The 21,281-nt window shown below is 41.5% G+C and overlaps 1 protein-coding gene across 6 annotated transcripts in view; it reads left to right on the top strand.

Moving 5' to 3' along the window:
- Unc5d (unc-5 netrin receptor D) overlaps positions 1-21,281 on the top strand; it is a 540,796-nt gene that overhangs the window by 432,002 nt on the left and 87,513 nt on the right. For 2 of the 6 annotated variants that reach the window (XM_051169513.1, XM_051169511.1), the window contains exons 6-8: positions 704-871; positions 2,454-2,618; positions 20,172-20,204. In XM_051169513.1, coding sequence (XP_051025470.1) covers positions 704-871; positions 2,454-2,618; positions 20,172-20,204 — 366 coding nt within the window. The remainder of the gene's footprint in view (positions 1-703; positions 872-2,453; positions 2,619-20,171; positions 20,205-21,281) is intronic. The other 4 variants (XM_051169516.1, XM_051169514.1, XM_051169512.1 and 1 more) reach the window with 3 other exon arrangements.

Raw genomic sequence — 21,281 nt, 5'->3', positions numbered from 1 at the left:
GCCTCACCTCTTTGCCAGGTGAGAAAGCATCCCTAACACTATTAATGTGTTTCCTGGTCCATTTGGTCTGTTGTGAGACAGCCAGTGATATTTTCAATTTCTCTCTCTTAGAAATAAATGGTGTTTCTTTCCTTTTCCATCATGTTTATATTTGGAAAGCATCGTAGTGGGCAACTTCAGCTCCCCACCCTTGCCGAATTGACTCCCCGACCCCATATCCTCACAGACACGCTGGCAATGGGTTCCTTTCCTACCAGATGAAATGCACCAAAACCAAATATTATTGTCTGCCGATGATCTCGGGCATTGTATAAAAGCACTTCCCAGCTATCTGAGTTAAGGTTTTTCTTTGCACAACAGAAGAGCCATGGGATTTATTTTTCAAGCTCTTAAAAGTAATAGAAATTCAAATGCTGATATTTTCTTCTTATACTCTGGGTGATCAAGTGCCTTTGAGCTCTGCTGATGAGCCCTGCCCTTTTTAAATAGTCTCTTGCAAAGCAAACTCTCTGGGTTCTTCCTACAGAAGAGTAGAAGAGTGAGGACCACTGTTGCCTCACCGTAGAGCCACAAGTGGGACCCTGCACCATCTCTTCCTCCCCAGATACCTGACTCAGCACCTGGCGCAGTGGCTTGCACATAGTAGGCAATCAGTACAAACCTCTCTCCTTTTTTTCTCCCCCTCCCCATTTTTGTCTCTCAGTGAATGGAGGCTGGTCTTCCTGGACAGAGTGGTCAGCCTGCAATGTTCGCTGTGGTAGAGGATGGCAGAAACGTTCCCGGACCTGCACCAACCCCGCTCCTCTCAATGGTGGGGCCTTTTGTGAGGGAATGTCAGTGCAGAAAATAACCTGCACTGCTCTTTGTCCTGGTGAGATATACACAGATCCCCTTCTCCTTCTAACCCGCCAATGCTGTTAAGCTGCTCTAGAGCAAGTAATGTGCTCTTCCTTCCAAAGTCACCCTGGTGCAAGAGCCTTGACCATTGCCTCTGTCCAAGGTGCTGATAGCGAATTCATTGTAATGGCAAAAACATGAGTGAAACCCCTCTCTGCAAGGCTTGGTTGAACTAAGCCACCACTTTCTCCCCCTTGATTTTTACAATTGATGGCATGTAATTGAGTACAGTAGCCAGAGCTTGGGTGAGATACCTTCAATCACAAAATAGCAACTACCCCGAACTTGACCTTTTCTCAGGTACAGCTTGGTAGTTATGTGCAATAAAATTGGCAGAGGTTGTCCACTGCAGTGGTGTGTGTTTGCACGTGGCCTGCACTTGCCTTTCTTTCCAAGTAGTAGAAGATCTCGTTTACTAAATGTGTCTCCTGTCAGTTCTTTTATTCTCTCTTTCCGATGGTAACCCAGTTGAAACAATGGGAATAAATGAGAAAGAAGGTGGCTTTCTCTATAGAAACTATGTCTTCCCACAGAGATGATAACTAACCCCTGAGTTTCATATGTACCACACAAGTGTAATTCCAAGGACCAAAACCAGAGCCTCATGCCCTTAAATTTTAAATTTGAGTTTCCCTAGAAGCTAAGGTGAGACTCTGACTAACAGCAGGTTTTCAAAGTTTAATTTGCCCTTGTATTTTATAAACATTGAGTGCTTACTATGTGCCAGGTACTGTGCAGGATACTTCCATACATGTCATGCCTTTTATCTCTCCATTGTGGCTTTGTTGTCCCCACATGACAGAAGTGGTAAATTGAAGCCATGTGACTTACTTTCTCAGATGACAACTTTACAAAACTGAGGCTAGGACTCAGGAAGTTTTTTTGATCTACCTTCAGTACTTTTAAATTTTTCCCTATTTCATACTAATTGGTTTAGATTAAACCTTGTGAGCTCTTAACCTACATAAACATGGTGAAAACTATTCCTAGGAGGTAATGGGGCAATTGCCTCAAACATCTGTTCTAGTCTCTTGGGTTGATATTTAATGGAATTAAGTTCAGTCTGTTCATTTCAATGTACAGTAGCAATCTATGACCCAAGAAAGTCTATTTCTGTAGGCTCTGCCATCTTGGGGTTTCACTGACCTGTTTTTGTTCAACACTATCAGTTCATGTTGGTTTAACTTTTTGTTGTTTAGGGTATCAGGGGACTTAAAATCAATCTGCTCTATTCAGTACTCTAAACTGTAAGCCCACACTGCATCAGCAGACATCCTGTGTTCCATCAGTGATGCTCTTGGGCATGAAAGATTTGAAAAGAATGTCTAATGACATTATTAGCCAACTCAAAGATTCCAGTCACTCAACCATTTGCCTAAACTCAATCATGAGTCTTATCCCAACATAGCTTTAATTAGACAATGAACTGTAGAGAGAAGAGGTCCTGATCTCTCACTTTGGTCTTTTTGAGATTGTGGTCTATTCAAGGTGTGGGGCAAGTCTCCCAATAGCTGCTGATTACTGCTGACAGTGGCCTCTGTTGTTTTCCTTTGAAGTGGATGGCAGCTGGGGAGTGTGGAGTGAATGGTCAGTCTGCAGCCCAGAGTGTGAGCATCTTCGCATCCGTGAGTGCACAGCTCCAGCCCCAAGAAATGGGGGCAAGTTCTGTGAAGGTCTCAGCCAGGAATCTGAAAACTGCACAGATGGTCTCTGCATTCTAGGTAACGCCATCTATTTAATGTCTTCAGTATTTGTGGTGGGTGATGTGCATAAATTCATATGTTTCTAGAAGAACGACCCAGTCATTAGCTGGGTTTATTGAAACAGTAGCCATTCACTAGAATGAAAATGAAATATATATATATTGCTGAAAAGTACGTGGGTACATTTTTGGTACATGTAGAGTGAGTATTTTTATTTTTATCTGTTGATATTTAATGGAAGGAAGCCAAGTACTTGTACCTGCTGGATTGTTTATTACTGGACTAGATCATTAGGCCAGGAGGAGTGATTTCAAATACTTTATTACAGCCTAATCAAGCAATTTTTTTCAAGAGAAGGAATTTTTTAAATTTAAGGCCTTTAGAAGCAACCACTTTTTAGTTTAATGAAACCCTGATCCTTGTTGTTGTAAATTTGTTTTTCTGAAGGAACCTTATAAAAATTTAAAGCTCTTTGTACATCTTTGGAGGCAAAGGTTCTCTGGTAAGGAGAACACCTTGCAACTCCATGTGGTCAATGGGAGGGAGGGAGCATGCCCCCTGGTGGTAGAGGCTGTGTCTCACATTGGTCTTGTAGGGGGTGGAATGTTCTTCTCCAAGCTCCCAGGCGGTTGTTCTGTTTCTGATATCACAGTGTTACTACCTCTAAGTGGCTCTCTGCCTCGGTTTGAAGGTATTGAAGGATCTTGTCAAGTCAAGGAGAAGCCATTTTTAACATGGTGACTTCTTTTATTTTTGACATTATAAATCTGGCCAACTCACTTCACTTTTGTTTAGCAATACGTTACCAAAACTTATATCCACTTTCAGTCATTAGCAGAGGCATATGTTGACAGGACACATATTAATCTTTCATAGAAGGAAGTATATAATCAAATAATTCCCACGAACATGAGTTAAGCTGTATTGATATTTAATAGTTCCTTAAAAATGACACTGGGGCCTTCCATGTTTTCTAGAACTAGGTTGCTTACTTGAATATTTCCTGCATGATAATCAAGCAAAGAAATGCTACATCAAAATAGTATGTTACAATCACTTCAGGAGTATATGCTTCTTGTCATTAGAGGAAGTGACAGTGTGAAGTAAATGCTTCTGTTGGGTCCATTTCTTTGCATTCCTGTGACTGGGTGCTCTTGAAAGCAGACACATGTTAAGTGTTGTGTTTTCAGAATAAATCTATATGGTTTGCGCATTGTGTAAGATGGCTAATGCGTTAAAATCAACACGATGATACCCACATTGCCCTTATTCCTGGTACAGTTATCTAGCACCTGCACGTGTCGTGTCAGACCCTATGCAAGGGATGATGATCGCAGACGACATAGCCAGAAAGTCCAGTGTTGGAACCTTAGTGCTGCCCGTTAAGTAGATATCAGCCAACTAACTTGGTGCACACTCATTAGTCAGATGGTGAAGGAAGTGTGTTTCTGACCAACCTTGAAAACCACTAGAATTTTCTGAAACATGGGTCAGAGCTGTGACAATTTTTTTTTTAACATGATGGGCATTGTTTTAAATTGACACAGTTAGGATTATGGATTTCATATGCCTTCTGAAAGATGATAGCTTTATAGCAATTTGGCTTCTAGTAGAATTTTAGATAACTGTAGTAATAAAATTTCCTATAAACCACATATTGGACTTGAATATAAGACTTTAAGTTTAGTTGTCTATGTTGTAATCTGAGAGTTTCTCATGGAAAACAGTGCTTAGCTCTTTTTATTGTTGTTGCTTTTGTTTTGTTTGTTTGATTGACAAATGGTTTCTCTATGTGTAGATTTGGCTGTCTTGGAACTTACTCTGTAGGCCAGGCTGGCCTCAAACTCACAGAGATCCACCAGCCTCTGCCTCCCAAGTACTGGGATTAAAAGTGTTGCCACTACCAGCTGGCAGTGCTTAGCTCTTAATGTAAGAAAGAAAGGTGGTCCTGTCTGTGATTTTTGTGCCCTGATGATTCATGCTCACTTGCCAGATGAGGAAGAATCCTATATCAGGCTGAAAGGAATGACTGGCACTGAGAGTGAAACTGTTAAGAGCAGATTCTGCTTTACTCAACCAATGTAGACTGCAGAAGGAGACTGTCACAAAATACCAAAAACAGAGTAAAAATAAATAAATCATTGAATCAACCAATAAGTAAACAATGAGTGGAGAGGAAGGGGAGGATCTTAGAGAAGGAAAGAGGAGGATTGAAGGGAGAGAAATGGAAGTAACACTGAAAACAGTAATTGAATGTTTGAAGACTGACAAGCCCAGAAATCTCAGCCAATGTCCTAGTGTCAAGTCCAGTGGCTGGCTGATTGCTATAAAACCAACAAGACATGAAGTCCCAGGCCAGAGGCCTAAAGGAAGAAACAACTAGTATTTCAGTTTAGAAACTGTCTAGGAGGGCAATTCTCTTAATCACTTCTGGTAGGGTCTGCCTTTTTTTTTTTTTTTTTTTTTTTTTTTTTTTCTTTGTAAGTCTTTTAACTGATTGAATGAGAACTATTCAAGTTCAAATGTTCCCCAGATTTAAAGTCCCCAGACTTAAATGTCACTGTCATCACCAACACTCTCAGACAAATGTCTGGAACAAAGCAAAACCAGATAGCTGGCAATTCATAGCCAAGTCAAGTGGACATGTAAAATCTTGTATATGTGTTTGGAAAATTTTTTTAAAAGAGTAATCTCTCATCTCTTGGACAGTTGTTGGCTGTGATACCGACAGTGGCTTTAGGTAATTTATTGATTGAGCAAACCTTTTCCCTGGGCATTGACAGTGTATAGGTTTAATTACACACGGGCAGCTTCCTGATTACTCAGTTTGCATTTTGACATAACAAAAATAAAAGAGCCAGAAAGACGCTGAGGCTTGTACAGTACTCAGCTTTCAGGAAGGTGTTCTGTTCAATTCCACATGAGGTGGAAATGCAGGATGAGCTTTTCCCTTGACATTCAGCCTTTTCAAACTACTAAGGAGTGGGGGTGGGGCTCTGCTTTCAGCACCTCTTACCTTCATAGGCATGTATTAGAACATCAGAAATACGTGCAGGACTGCCAGGACTATAGTGATCAATGTATTTAGTGTTAAAGAAAATGGAGAAGTGGGTGACCTTAGAAGGGAATGAGCTATATCTGCACATCAGTGGGAAAGGGTTGGCTGATAAGAGCAGAAGGATCTACTCTCTGTCTTTTCCTACAGAGAGTGGAGCCCACCGTTCACAGAATGAGTACCACCAGTTAGCTCGTTGTCTTTGTGGGAAGCAGTGAACAGCAGTCCAGTTAAATGATGCCAAGGTACTCTGTGGTACTCTTTCACATTGTCAGGTGTCCTGGGTGAAATAGCTGTGCTCTCAGAGTTGTACCAAGGAGGGTTGCCTTTGGTTAAAACGGCATTTGGCGACAGCTTTACAAAAAAACAGCTTGGATGAAGGATCTAGGTCATGTTGCGATGTGGGAATTTCCTTCGTGCTAATTTTTTTCCCTGTGTGCCAAATATAACCCTATGGCATCTTCTTTTGGAGGGTTGACAATGACATTGTTCAGCTCTTGGATGGCCTTCAATGATTTGATTTTACTTAGCCTTCAACAAAGTCTCTGAGTCTCCTCTATTATCCCGAGGGCTCTGTTTCTCCTCCAGACGGAACTGCCAGCTCTGAATGATCACTTTAATATTTGGGTATGATTGTTGCTTGGTCACTTGTGGCCGAATCACAGAACCTTAGAGTGATGCTCTCATTAATGGCTACACCTAAGTGTACTCAACAAGAAAATAAATGCCTCAAGACTAGTAAGAGTGAGACTAGACAGTTTTTGCCAAAAGATATGAATTCAAGAATCTAAATTGCAAGCATAAACTGGACATCCAATCCCTTTATGGTTGAAAATTGCACGAACTCTGGTGCCTCATATTTGACCATGTCACCTAAATGGGGAGGCCTGGTGGCATTCAGAGGAAGGATAGCAGGCTACCAAGAAGAGACTTAATACCCTATGAGCATATACAGGGGGAGGAGGTCCCCTTCAGGAACAGTCATTGGGGAGGGGAATAAGGGGAAAGCGGGAGGGAGGGAAGAATGGGAGGATACAAGGGATGGGATAACAATTGAGATGTAATATGAATATATATATATATATATATATATATTTTTTTTTTTTAAAGAAAAAAGAAAGAAAATTGCCATTTCAGGGAAAGAAAAATCATTATGGGCATAACTGGCAAGAAATGAGAACTTGTGTGGCTATGCTTTCTGAGCTTAAACAGACTTGTGTAGCTGTCTGACCATTGTCCTTTCATCTTCTCAACTTATCTTCTATGTTTTGAGAATCATAGCCAGTACTACTAGGTACCCTGTGTGTACCTCACAGACAGTCATGGAAAGATTAAATGGTGGCTGCTGTTTCAATTCATTCTGTGGGTTGGGAGCCACCTTCTCTGTGGCTTTTTATAACAACAAAAGGAAAAGGGAGGGCTTGGCTTGAGAAGATTAAATGGATCTTCTTCAGAAGAAGGGATTAGCCCCTAGATGTGCATGTGACTAAAGCCACAGAAATGCCACCAGGGACTTAAAGAAAGAGGAAATCTTCCAGGCAGTGCTACCTGCAAACTAATCTGTCCTTCTCTTGAAGAGGGAGCATAGGCCACTTCAATATTGACAGCTTGGAAAAGGACAAGTGTGTTAAATGGCTGTTTGTTTACATTTCTGATAGCCACGCTGATAAGAAAAGTTTGAATGGATACTTTGGAAGCCTCATCAAAGATAATGACATCCCTACAATAGTGGCTCAAACAAACATTCCCAAGCCCAGCTAATAATATAACCACTTTGTTTATTGATGCGTCCACTGAAGTGACCTAGAGAAACTGCCTGAAAAGGTGAAGCTGTAATCACATGAAAATAATGGTTGCTTTGTTAAGAATTTTCTCAGGCCTCATTGTTATCTATTATAGTAATTACCTGCCCTTCCCTTTATTTCTTACTACACTGAATAAGAAATATTTTATTCTAGACTAGTTCAGAGCATATGAAATCACATTTTTATCCTCCTTTTTTGCCAGTGATTTATATAGAAGGCCTATTGTTCAGATAAGACTATAACAGACAAGATCTCTTTACCAACACTAAACTTATCTACTTCTCTCCATGGGCAAAGATTCAGAAATAAAACTGAAATTACCCTTGTTGTTAGCAGAGTTTAAACTTCAGAACAGGGTTCACTGCATAACTGCTTAGTTCTAGCAGGAAGTCTATGTAGCAAAGACGTAAAAATTGCATCACCAAGATAACATCCTGACATAATTTATTCTTAGTTGGACGTAAAGTATCTTGCGGCTTGCAAGTTCTTTCCAAGCGATTTGAAAATTGAAAGAACCTCCCTCCCTCCCCACCCTCCACGCGCCGATTCCATGTATAGTACAAAGGGTCTAGGTGGCAGTGGTGGAATGCTTGCCTACCATGTATGCATGAGAACCTGGATTCCTTCTCCCAAACAAGTGAAAATCCTTCAGTAACTGACATTACTAGTGATAACTAGGTGCTCCTATTGAAGAGACCCTTGGAAGTTTGCTTCCCTTTGTAAGAAAAAGTTGCTTAAGTCACAGTTGCCTTTTGTGTATACTACACAGCAAAGGTGGACATAATAATGTTGCAGTCATATGGGAGTCATAAGGATGGAGTTCTGGGCACGTAGACAGTCATTGGATAGGTTGGTAACAATATCTTCTATACCCCAGTAAACATTGTCCTATTGTGGGATACCCTATGAAAAGATTAATACATAGCAAACTTTCAGGAGACAGCGAAAGAACCTTAAGCTCAAGTTTCCATTGTGTTTAATTTAAAAAGATAGTGCATTGTAAATATTGCAATCCTCATGTGTCATAATGGAAGTATTACTTTAAATTCTACAAAGCTGAAACTCTTTTGCTTTTTGCGTTTTGCTTTTTGTGAAGAAAACTTCCATTGTGTGCCATATCCTGGGTAGAATTTAGCATAGAAAGGGTGAAAAAAATTCAATAAATGACCATAGATTATTTACCTTTATTATCTACCCACTATACATTTTTCTGTTTTGCTCCTTTTCTAGGTCAAAAGGTGTTGGATTATTTTAGGATGTAATCCCCTTTCCAAATAAGGAATGACCTTCATCCATTGGACCATGGTTGATGTATACTTTTAAAAACCTCTCTCTTTCTTACCAGCTAACTCTGCAACATTTAAAATGCCTTTTGCCACCTATTCCTATCCATTCCTTCAAGCATGTTGGGATGTTTCCCTTCTCTGTTTATATGCATGTCATGAAATTAAGCAAAGCATGCTATCTGGTACTTCAGCAAGAACATGTGAAAGTTTGTTTGGTTGAACTCATCTTGTTAAATTTGCTCATGAGGATAATCAAAATAGAACCTGAAATATAAAGAGAATAGACTCTAAATTAATTTTGGACAGCTAGAGAGTAAGACGCCTATATTTACAGACCAGGTTTCTTTCAGGAAAATGACAAAACCAGAAAATATAATAGTATCAAAATAAACAAACAAGCAAAAAAAAAAAAAAAAACCTACACAATCAAGAAACAGGTCCCATGACAATGCAAAATGAAGAAATACAACCCTGCCAAAGATTTAGAATGGTCTTATGGGGGTAAAATATTTGTCCTAGAACCCAGGAGTTGTTTGCATCTAAATCCACTGCAAAGAAAAGAGAAAACTTTTGCACCTTGGCATTTCTGACAGCTACTATCAGTCATAACAGTGGCTCTGAACTGGAGATTGTGGAGGGGTATAAAAGACCAGATTCCTGAGTTAATTCAGACAGTAGAGAACTGGCTCTTGGCATCCAAACGCACAGATAAAGAGCCTTCCAATGTCCTCTGTGATTATTAGTTGAAAGTGGTCATTCTCTTTCCAAATGACTAGAAATGGGCATGAGTTTAGGATTGGGACCAATAAAAGAATGGGCAGACAGACAGACAGACACACACACAGACACACACAGACACACACACACACACACACTTAAACATTCACCCCACAGTTAAAGGACATGTTGAAGAATCCAGGAACTTAGGTCAGATAGCTTTAGCTTTAGTTATGATTGAATTCCATGAACAGAACTACCCTGAGCCAAGTTCTTGATTTTTCCTAAGCCTAATCCATAAACAAAAAATTATTGTATTATTAGATGTCCTTAAAGAAGATGCAGCCCTTGGTAGGCATACACTACCCATATTAAGCACTCCATTTATATTAAAAGTAAAATAACTGCACCCTGGGTACATGGTTTTTAATAAAGGGATTATTGTTGAAGAAAACTATATATATATATATATATATATCTTTCCATGTTATTAAAAATTATCAATAGTGTAGCGCTCTAAGTATTTCACTTAAATATTTTCTAATGTTTCTGGTCAGCCTGTTTGTAATAAAATGTGATGTACCTGTCATTAAACTGTGTGACAGGACTCATATAGGTTCTGAGTCATAATTTAAGGAATACTGTCGGTTTAGAAAATCAGTGTTTAGGAAAGCGTGTGCAGTTTGTACACATTCTTAAAATTTACTGTTCCTTGGTACTTCTAGCCTCAATTTGTCCTGATGATATGATCCCTAGCAGGGAATGGGCCAGGTGACTGACTCCTAGGGCCACATCCAGCTCTATCATTTTATGATGTTGACAGTAGTTAAGCACACTCAAGAGAGAAGAAGACACATCTCCAGCTTGACTGGTCCACAGGCAAAAAGGAAAGTCCCCACCAGACCAGGAGACAGATGCCCCCCTCTGCAGAGTCACAGGAAGCACCTGCTTTCTAATGTTTTGACAGCAAAGAAGTTGTATAAAGCAATTCCAAATTTGTCAACATAAACTCACAACCCCTTTGTTATGAAAGTAGGAGTCAAATCAATCATGCCTTACTCATGAGGCTTCAGAGCCTGAGTGCTCTTTTATCCCTGCTCCTTAAAGTCCCACAGCATCTCTGATCCCACAATACCTTTCCATTAGCATTCATGATGTTTGTTTGTGTATTTGTCTGTTTTTGTTTTTTATGGCTAATAAAAACAGCTTTCAGTAGCTGCTGTTAACCATGGTCCTTTCCTATAAGGGGAAATTCCATCATCTAGACATGTCTGAAAGGGGGTGGGGTATTTCCCTGAATTACAGATTCTACAGTTACAGTGTAATTAGTTCAAGATTCAACTGCACAAAACTCTAGGTAGGAAATACTAACCTGAACTGAAGAAAGATTTAATAACTGAGCTCATAGACTTGGTGGGCTGTGAAAGAAATGCCAAAATCCAATGGCAGAGGTGATTTAAGACTGAGCAATCTACTCTACAAAATTCAGAGGCCTCCAGGGTGTGCTGAACAGAGTGAATTAATCGAGATAGAGGACACCTTGTGTCTCAGTTCTCCCTTCTCTCCTTAAGTTGCATATTAGATACATGTGAGTCCTCAAGAGAACTGGACACAGTGACCCATGAACTGACGACGCCAATATCATGACTAGCTTCATTCACGCTGATCTCTCTCTTTCCCCAGAATGATGATGTCATTAAAAAAAAAAAAAAAAAAGAAATGCCTGCAGTGTCAGGTGTTCAGTGCATAGCAATATTATTGTTAGATTGATAGGAAAATTGCCAACTCCACTTAGAGAAACACAATAGACTGTAAAGATCCCTGAGCTGGGAGTCAAGATTCTATGGCAGATGTTTTGTTAACCAGCTGTGACTATGGGCAAGAATCATGGTATTGCATCCTGTGAAACAAGCACATGGTGACGTCTGAGTTCTACAAAGCTCTGAAAGTTGGACTCATTATAATTTTAGATATTTGATGTTCATCTTATATATATGGGTGTGGATACAAACATATGCAATATAGAAATGAGTAAGACACCTTTGAAAATTCAGGATTTAGAGTTTTCATGTTTTTTGAGGCATTTCCCTAATTCTACCACACATAAAGTTAACCATTTGAGAGGCAATTACACAAAGACGGGACCACTTTTAACTGAGAAATAAATTGTCCTATCCCAATGAAAGAAGACCGACCCTAGATTCACTTGGGGCCAAATTATGTAATTCTATTTTCTTAGCACTCCCCTATCCCCCATCATTAGAAAGCTGCCATGATGAGCTTGCCCTTTTACCTGCTGGTGATAGAACTAATATGCAAGACTTAGCGCTGAGTCAGTCCACACTTAGGAACAGAGTACTTCTATTCAGTTCCTGTTCTTGGTGATATACTGGAGGGAACTGGCAGCCTGGCCTGCAATAGCAAGTGAATATGTGGCCAACATAAGGACTGGAGTAGTTTCAGGAACGAGACGGACTGGCCTGGGTGGAACAGACCTGTAATCCCAGCCCTAGGGAAATTGAGGCAGGAAGATATATAGGAAAAATCACAAAAGGAAAAAGGGGGTGAGGAAGGAAGGAAGGATGTTTAAATTAGGGCTCTTCGGATTACTGTTTCTCTTAAAGAAGTTCTTTGTGGGCCAGGTTCTATCACCTGCACATAGTGTCAGTTAACTATCTAAGCAGTTGATAAGTAAGTATAGCCTTCCGCCACCATCCAGTCCATTCCAGACTTTCCTTGTTCTGAAACTAAAGACAACTGCCAGAAGCCTACATTTAGGCTAAGAGTACCAGATAGTATTTCTTTTCTCCAGTTTTACTGAGGTGAGATTGCCAGTTAAAAGGCGTTTCTGTGTATACAGGATGGCCTGAGTGTTTGCTACATGAGTACTTGTGACACGCCATCACTAGCTAATTAGCATACTCAGCACCTCTCCTAAGATCCACTCTCTGAGAAGCTTTCCAGTGCACAGTGTCATATCACTATAGTAGTCACAATGCTGGACAGTTCTTTCCGGAACTTCCTGATCTGACTGCCGGGAAACTTCGCATTCATCAGCTTCTCCTCTAGCCCTTGACTCTCCTGTGGCTGGCCCATTTCACTTAACATAAGATCCCCCTAGTACCTGCATGACATTGTGGGTGACAGGAGCTCTTCTGTGAGGTTTGAACAATGTTCTGTGATGTATCCACATAATATACTATGACTGTGTGTCTGTATATCGCATTTCACCAGCTGTTCACTACATTTTCTGTATCCATATATCAGTAGGTAATTCCGAAATGACCATGGGAATATAGTTAATTATCTATTGAATGTGCTAATTTTGCTAGGATTTTGATAAATACTTAAAATATCTGGATATCACATCTGTCTTGAGCGAATAATTTGCTCTGTACATTTTGTTCCATTTTGGGTGTTTTGGTTGGCTGGTCTTTTGCATTGGTGAGGATAGCATGCAAGGCATTTTGCATGCTAGCCCAGTCCTCGTCCACTGAGCTCTGTGTCATCCTGTGTGCACTTCGGAATGTGTGCAGACATTTATTGCAGACAAGTGCAAGGGAAGCAAGGCAAAGCATCCCTAGGCCAGAAAGGGGAGTTCAGTATGCGTCTTCCCTGAGAACAGAGCCGGAAAGCTGCGTTTTGCCACTTTGAAGCCACTTTTCAGCAGAGAGGTTTGCAGAATCTCTGGAACGGCTTTGTAGCAGCCCAGGAACATGAGGACCATCACAGAAATAAACCAAAGCTCGGAGTCCCTGGGAATGGCAAGAGCACTACGGAAGCTAGTGTGCTTCCAAATGAATGAAGTCATGGGCCACCTGGCTTAGGTTCCTGGCTTGGTTCAGTGAACACGGTGATCTTCAGGCCCATATATTGCTGCAAGTATGAATATTTTATCTTTTTAACGGCTCAGTCATACTTGTGCATAAATACCACAAAATACACACCCCAGCCTGTGGAGAGTAGGCAGCATCATAGATGGTTTACACACATATGTTATATCTAGAGAAGAAAAGAGTCTAAGTGGCGATGGCCAGCGGGGGTGTGCGGGGGGGTGTGCGGAGGGTGTGCGGGGGGGTTGCGGGGAGTGTGCGGGGGGGGGGGTGTGCGGGGGGTGTGCGGGGAGGAATGTGCTGTTTCAAAATAGCTAAAAGAGAACGTTTTGGGTCTTCTCACGTCAAAGAAATGATAAATGCACTGGGTTAATGGACATCCTGATTACCCCGCACAAGGCAAGGACATATTAAAATCACATTAAACCACATAACTAGGTACAATTATTTATCAGTATAAAGCAACACTTAGGTTGACACGAAATCTAGAGATTGGTCTTAGATACGATACTTGGAAAAAAAGAAGGGGAAGAAATTGCTCCTCCTAATCGTGAGCCATAGCAGAGGGCAATGCTGGAGACACTGTCATTAGATGTGACATGTGTGAGCTGTCTGTGGGACTTTCCTCTGTCTTCACCTAATTAGCATCATGGGATCATGGATAATTCTTAGGTGGAAGATATCAATGGAACTGTTGTTCACTTGCTGATGTGCAGTGGTCCCTCAGGTGGGTTTTTGGCCACTTGTCCCCAATAATTGACCAGATTTCTCTGGGAAGTCAGTGCTTCTCTAAGGGAAATCATCTGGAGGATCCTGGGTGCTTTTTGTTCTTGTTGTGTGTATACACTGGACATGTACATGTGGTCTTTCAAAGGGGCAGTGGGTCTCATGATGCCGCTGGCCTGGGAAGCTGGTGGGAGTTGGGAGTGAGAAAAGGAGCCTTTGACCCATCTTGTGGTAGGGTGAATATGTGACCTTCCCTGGGTAACTGCCCCCCCCCCACTCATGACTTATCAGGAAAGCACAATGACGGCCTAAGACACACACACACACACACACACACACACACACACACACCTCTATCCCCCCACTCTTCAATTCTCCATTTTGTTTGTTAGGTGTAGAGCACACACAAACATTGGCAGCTGTATTTCTGTGTGTTTGAACACCGGAGACCAGCATCCTCACCTGTCAAGTCAGTGTCTTCCTGACAGTCAGGCACTATGGTGTGGCCAATGTAAAACAGGCATCCTATTTTTCTAATTATCTTCAGTGCTAGCAATATCTATCAGAAAGGCCCTGCTACTTCCTATAGCCTTGGGCGGCATTTAGAGGGCATAAAACTGGCTGATAATTATCTCTAGCTATAAGGAAAGCGGTAATACATGAGTAAATGAGACACACTGATGATCAGTAACTCTAGCCTCTTTTTCCCCCATCTGAAAATAATAAAGCAACTTTTAATCAGCCCCTGTGAGTGACTTTTTGCTTTGCATTTGTGTGTTCATGATTTGCTTGTGTGTGTATATGATTGTGTGTGTATGTATGTGTAGGCGCAAGATTAAATCATGTATCTTCCTGGGTCACTCCTCAATTCATTTATTGAGGCAGGGTCTCTCACTTAAACCAGAAGTGCCTCCATTTGGTCATCTATCTATCCAGCTTGCTCCAGGGCTCCCCTCCCACATGCAGAGACTGCAGATGGGCTGCCATGCCCACCCGGCATATATGTGGTGCTGGGATCCAAACGTAGGTGCTCAACACTCGTCATTTGGGGTCCTGAGTCGCCTCCTGAGTCATCTCCTCAGCCCTTCTCCGTGTTATTCTTGCTGTGACTCTACCATTGCAATGCCACATAGACTCAGTAGACACATCACTGTCTAGCATGATGCATTCTAGAGACCTGTAAATGACAAGGGGACAAGAGTCTAAAATGTATAAAATCGAAACATATAACATCATTAGGTTTCTAAAAATCTTTTTCTGTGTTTTAATGACCATAAAGTAAAACAAACTGTCCAAACTGAGGAAGCGCGCTAATGAAGTAATCACCAGAGACGTCATGATCTGCATTTCTAAGGCAGGAGGCTTTTCTGGGGACTGTCCTGAGAAGGATTGTGCTAAAGACAGGCAGTGCCATGAACCAAAGCTTAAAATGGAGCTAGAGAGTTAATAGATTTATCCTACAGTCACATGAGTTTAGTGGAGGATTTCTAGAAACGAACTCATATTTATTGTGGTGGGACCTTGAAGGCAGAGCAGTTGACTGTGGTCTGAGGCAGCAGAGGATCAGGATTAAATATCGCCTACTGAGGGTAAGAATTGTTGTAACAAATAAGGCAACAGCAAGAGTATGGGCAAAAAAAAAAAAAAAAAAAAAATAGATTATTTTACATTTTGGTCATCTGAACAATGTGAGTTTGAAAAATGTGTAATTTACAATGAAAGAGTTAATATTCATATTTTGGGGACAGAAAAGGTTTCAAATAATACAGCCTACAGAGTAGGAAATGGAGATGGTTGTTGGAAAACAAAATGAAATAAAAGAAGGTTAAGTGTTGACTGTAGTGACATGCTTGGATTGTAGTCTGGGGAAAGAGCTGCTGACCTGTCCATTGTATACCTGTAAATCTCAGAGGCCACCAGACACTGGGGCAAACACATCTATTCAGTGTTTGAAACCTAGGGGCACAGGTGCCATAGAATCCCAGTCCCCAGCATCTGAAGAATTGCAGGTTTGGAGATGGAGTTCATCTGCCCAAGTGTGCTACCACCACAGGCCTGCTCGCTCAAGTCCCCAGCACATGGGTTGTATCAAGTCAGCCACATTTGGTGTCCAGTAGGGGCTAGGTGCCAGTGCATAGCTTTATAAATAGCTCTCAGGAACAGTGGATTCCATAGACATGCTGTGGGAAACTGAATGAGAGAAAAAGAAGCAAAAATTAAAGTAAGCAAAAGAGAATGAATCATCATCAAAATTAAAATGTGTTCTCTCTCTCTCTCCCATTCCCACTTCCCATCCCCCATCCCCCTCTCTCATGAAGATATACACCTTTACACAAACATATACTGGTTGGGGGTGGGGGGGTGGGAGTCACAAAGCAGTAATGTAAGTAATGACAAAGGCAGAAATCACAGCAATAAGCTATGACTTTTCTATGGGAAAATAAAATGGTTGGCAATATCCTATACTTTCATGCTACCACATATTATAAGTATACATATTTATACATATATACACACATATATATAATGTATATATAATATATTATCACATAATATATATATATATATATATATATATATATATATATATATATATATATAATGAAAGAAAAACCTATCTGACTTAACATTAACAATCTTTATTCTCTGTGGTGAATCTTATTTCATTTTGTACCTGTCTAGGCTGCTTAGCAAGTGAAGGGAAACATGATTGTCTGTGATACCCTTCTAAATGAGGCAGAGTTACAAGTACTCATCACGAATTGTCGTCCATCCTTTTGCCTTCCAAGTGCTTAAGGCAGACCTTGGGAAGTGGCTGTGATTTCCCCAAACCACTGCTTAGCTGCTACTGCCTCCAAACTGCACTATTTCAATGCCTGTCAACTAGAAAACCAACTTTCCCAGACATGTCTGTGTGCTGCCACCTCACAGCCCCTTAGGGAAGGAGAGACTAACAGGAGTTGACCACACTCGCTCCCTGATTTCTTGCCAGGCAGTAGTAGTAATCACAAAAACACAAACCTCAATTAATCAGGACCTCTTGGAGTGGGGCCCAGGCGTGGGTGTTTATTTTAAAAGCTCCCCAGGTGATTCTAAGGTGCAGTCAACATTAAGAACCATGGCCCTAATGGATTAATTTACTGGGGGAGGGGAGCATTTGAATACGGCCTTTGGAGAGAGGGAAATTAAAGTGGAGAGGATTTGCTTGACCAAGGCCAAGTTGTTTCATGGCCTTGAGCTTTGTGAGAGAATGATTATGCAAACAGAATAAAACAACGGTGTGGAGTGGGCCAAGCATTCAGAGTTGGAGAGGTCGGTAGATGGCCTTCCCTAGTGCGTGCAAAGGGCCTATATCAGATTCAATGGTTTCTTGAGGAAAATGCTGTGCTGTGGCAGCTTCCTTTCAAGGTATTCTTATTTTGCAAAATACAGCAGAACCCAATTTTGATGCTAATGCCAGGAGACTAATGTATTTGGGCTCCAGAGCTTTCCGGCTTTTTCTACAAGATGCCCATTGATAAGGAAGGCATGCTGGCTGGTAGAACACAGATCTTTTGAGGCATTTAGAGACTGCAGCAGGAAACCATTATGAACGGCTTTTGTCCCCATATCATCGGTTGGCCTTCTTAAGACTAACAATGGCTTGATGGAAGCAAAGAGTCCCCAGAGGATTTCTGCATCCCATTCTTCTTCTGCATAATAAGAAACTAAGCTCTGACTCAGTTTGGTTTCACTGTAGTGAAGACACTAGTTTAACTGTCATTCAAGTACCCCCCCCCCCACACACACACACACAATCAGTGAAATTCCAGACCTGGCACTATGACTGTCTCCAGGCAGTAGCACAAAGAAACTAATGGGTTCATAACCATCATTGTATGCTGAAATTACTTCATTGGTCACCATTTATTGTAGTTATTAAGCTAAACCTATGCCAACCCTGTTCTTTGTGATCCTGTATATATCCTCTCTCTCTCACTCAAACTTGAGTACCAAACTTTGAGGCCATTCCAATGCCTGCACTGAAATCACACAGACAGAATATAGAACCCTAAGAGACCAAGTCTAGTTGAGCCCTCAGGCTGCCTTATTTGTACCTACTGCCTTGGCACCTGAGCTGGCTTGGAGATCAAAGCAGGGTTCCTGACTTGTATGTACTTGTGGCAGTGTCTCTGTTTCCAGACCTTAACCCCTGGCTTCTCAGCCACATTCACTCTAATTTCAGAGCTATTCCCAACATTTTTCTCACAGCATGATTATATTCGATGAGTTTTTCTGAGGCTCCATCTTGTATCTCACCTGTTTCATTTGTTCCTTGGTTTAATCCCCATGCCCATGGTTAAGGAAAAAAAAAACATTCTAAACAGGTGCCTCCCATCTCCTCTTGTGGCTCTAACAATGCTTCACTTTCAGACATGCTAGCACTGGCCTGCCAGCCTCTGCGGAAAGCTTTCATATGCCACGAAGTAAGCAGCCTCTGCAGAAAGCTTTCATATGCCACGAAGTAAGCAAAACTTGAGCTGAACCCACTGAAGTCGTTGCCTTCTAATTCGCTCTCTCTCTCTCTCTCTCTTGTTCTCTCTCTCTCTCCCTCCCTCCCACCCTCTTTCCCTCCTTTTCTCCCTCCCTCCCTTCTCCTCCTCCTCCTCCTCCTCCTCCTCCTCCTCTTCCTCCTCCTCCTTCTTCTTCTTCTCTCTCTCTCTCTCTCTCTCTCTCTCTCTCTCTCTCTCTCTCTCTCTCTCTCTTTCCTTCTAATTCTTGAAAGCAGTAGCATCTGGCCTTCCCTAGCTGCCACCTTCTCCCAGAGAAATGTGTTAAGTCTGTGCAATGAGGGCGTGCAAGTGTTCTCAGGAACTTGAATGAAAATCCCGCATAAGCATGTCAATATAAATAATATATTGTCTTCCCAGAAAGTGTTCGTTTTGAAGACAGTACCTGCTGCTGTCTCCTTCTCCCCTACTATTAAATGATCCATATACAGGAGTGGTTTGCAACTAGCTTGTAAAATCTACTTCCATAACATGTCAGATAGCTAAACACATAAAGCACACAGCATTTATGTACTTTAAGAACTCTCTGTCAAGATCAATATAAAATTCAAAAGTGGGTTTAGTTAGGAGAAAATACTGGGCAAATTTTGACCACAGCAGCCTATCTGCCTGGGAGGGTTACTGCGTTGTCAGTCAAATAATATTTATGAAGTTCTAACGTGCATGGCATGCTGGGTTTGATGCTGTAAATACCATACTTCTCAATGGGAACTTCACACTGCGTGGCTCATCTTCAAGCTCACAGAGATGAAGTCTCGGGCAGGTGTAACCTCTCACAGCGGTGACTCTGTAAGTGACCACCAATGACCTTGACCTCTGTAGTCTCACAGTGGTACCTCAGAGCCTGGAAGCTTACTATGAAAGGGCCAGACACCCCCTCTCCCTTCCCCTCCTCCCCTGCCCCACCCCCCCACCCCTGTGAGTGCAGTAGACTCTATAGAGTGGTGTTGGTTCCCAGCATCATGATTGGTCATCCAGAAATTGCCACATCTCACTAGCTTGCTGCATATACAGTCATCCCTTTGCCCTTCACCGAGAGAGACAGCACACATTTAAACAGATTAGAGAGATAGAAAACAAAAAACCAAACCCAAAATGCTCACAACACCATAATCATAGCCCCAGGGAACAGCTGAACAGGCAGTTTGGGAGTTCACACCTAGATCATGATTACTGCAAACCAATGCGGGATCCCTTTAAATATTTATTCCCTGGCTCATTTTTCTGTCTTCATGTATAGTGAAATGGCATCTCTTACCTGAGCTGGCTGCTCACTGGACATTAAAAGGAGCAGGCAGCAAGCTCCCGCACTTATCATGCAGATAAGAATCTAGCAGAAGCGACGGAGAAAAAAATATGCTAGCAAACTGGAGAGAAAAATATTTTTAAATAAAATAATCATTATATGGAAAATATCTCAAAAAGAGGCAAGTAAAAAATTAGAATGCAAAAAGAAATTGTGGGACCCACAATCCATAGTGCCTGCAAATTGGAGAAAATGTATCATTTATAGAGGTCCATACAAAGTAATACAGGGAATATATCTGCTCCATGTAAATTGATTAAATGCAACTTTCTCTTTCTCTTTCTTTCTTTTAGATAAAAAACCTCTTCATGAAATAAAACCCCAAAGTAAGTTATTTTTCCTCTTGTGAATATAATTTATTCTCATATTTGCTGCCTTGCTGTTGTATTTGTTCAAGAGCCAAGCAGAACTGAAGTCCTCTGACAGATCCAGGGCTTTCGGGGCCTCTCCTCATTGAGTTTGGAGTCGCATATCAGAGGTTTAAATCAAAAAGAAATATGCACACCCTTCCCCTCCCTCAAAGCAAAAGTAAATCTCTCTTCTTGATTCTTTCTGCCTATGAGTCCATTTCTCTGCAAATGCCATCTAGGCTTCTTATTTCTGGAGAGATTTATAGCATTAAAATTAATAAATATTTGTCAGTACACACTTGCATGGAAAGCAGCCTTGTGGGCACACGCCTGGCTCCTAGCCCTTCCAGAAAAAGGCAGGGAACAAGGAAGAGTCCTGGAGAATGTAAGCCCAGACTCTCACCTGCTGTGGCATCCATGGTAACTATGTAAATTAGGAGCCAGCCCTCCACAGTGAAATAAGTCCAAGCTGAATGGTAGTGCTGGTGTTGGCTTCAGTTCCCTAGCTGTAAGCTTGCATCCTGAAGAGGCCTTTGCATTATTTCTGTTTTGCATCCAGGGGATATAGAGAATGCAACATGGCTTTTAAATGGTTGGCAGATGGCTATTTGATCATGTGGTTCTCAGCTGTGACTGCCCTCGTGATAACCTGGAGGCCTTTTACATTTTACACTCTCAGGCTGTACCTGGAAAATCGAATCTGGGAGCAGAGGGGCAGGGCTTGGAACGCAGAAATCTTTATCTTGCAGAACTCCTCAAGTGATTCCATTATGCACCCAGGTTGAGAACCTTGGCATTTTGTGGATGGGAGACCAAACAGATCAGAAATACAGAATATGATGGGGACTTAATAAGCATATCCTACTTAGGAAAAAACAAGGGAATTAGAATCCATGATGGTGGGTACTCCTAGGATTCCCATGTCATTGTGTCTAAGAAATTACATGCATTTAGAGATACATAAAATATACTAAAGGGTCATAAGCTCTGAGGAAAGAGCCATACAGCTGGCATGAACAGAAGAAGTAGACAGCTGTCCAGCTGCTTTGGAAT

Source organism: Acomys russatus, chromosome 27 (assembly GCF_903995435.1).
Source record: "Acomys russatus chromosome 27, mAcoRus1.1, whole genome shotgun sequence".
Lineage (NCBI taxonomy): Eukaryota > Metazoa > Chordata > Mammalia > Rodentia > Muridae > Acomys > Acomys russatus.
The sequence above is the reverse complement of the archived record's forward strand: the minus strand, read 5'-3'. Positions and strand labels throughout refer to the sequence as shown.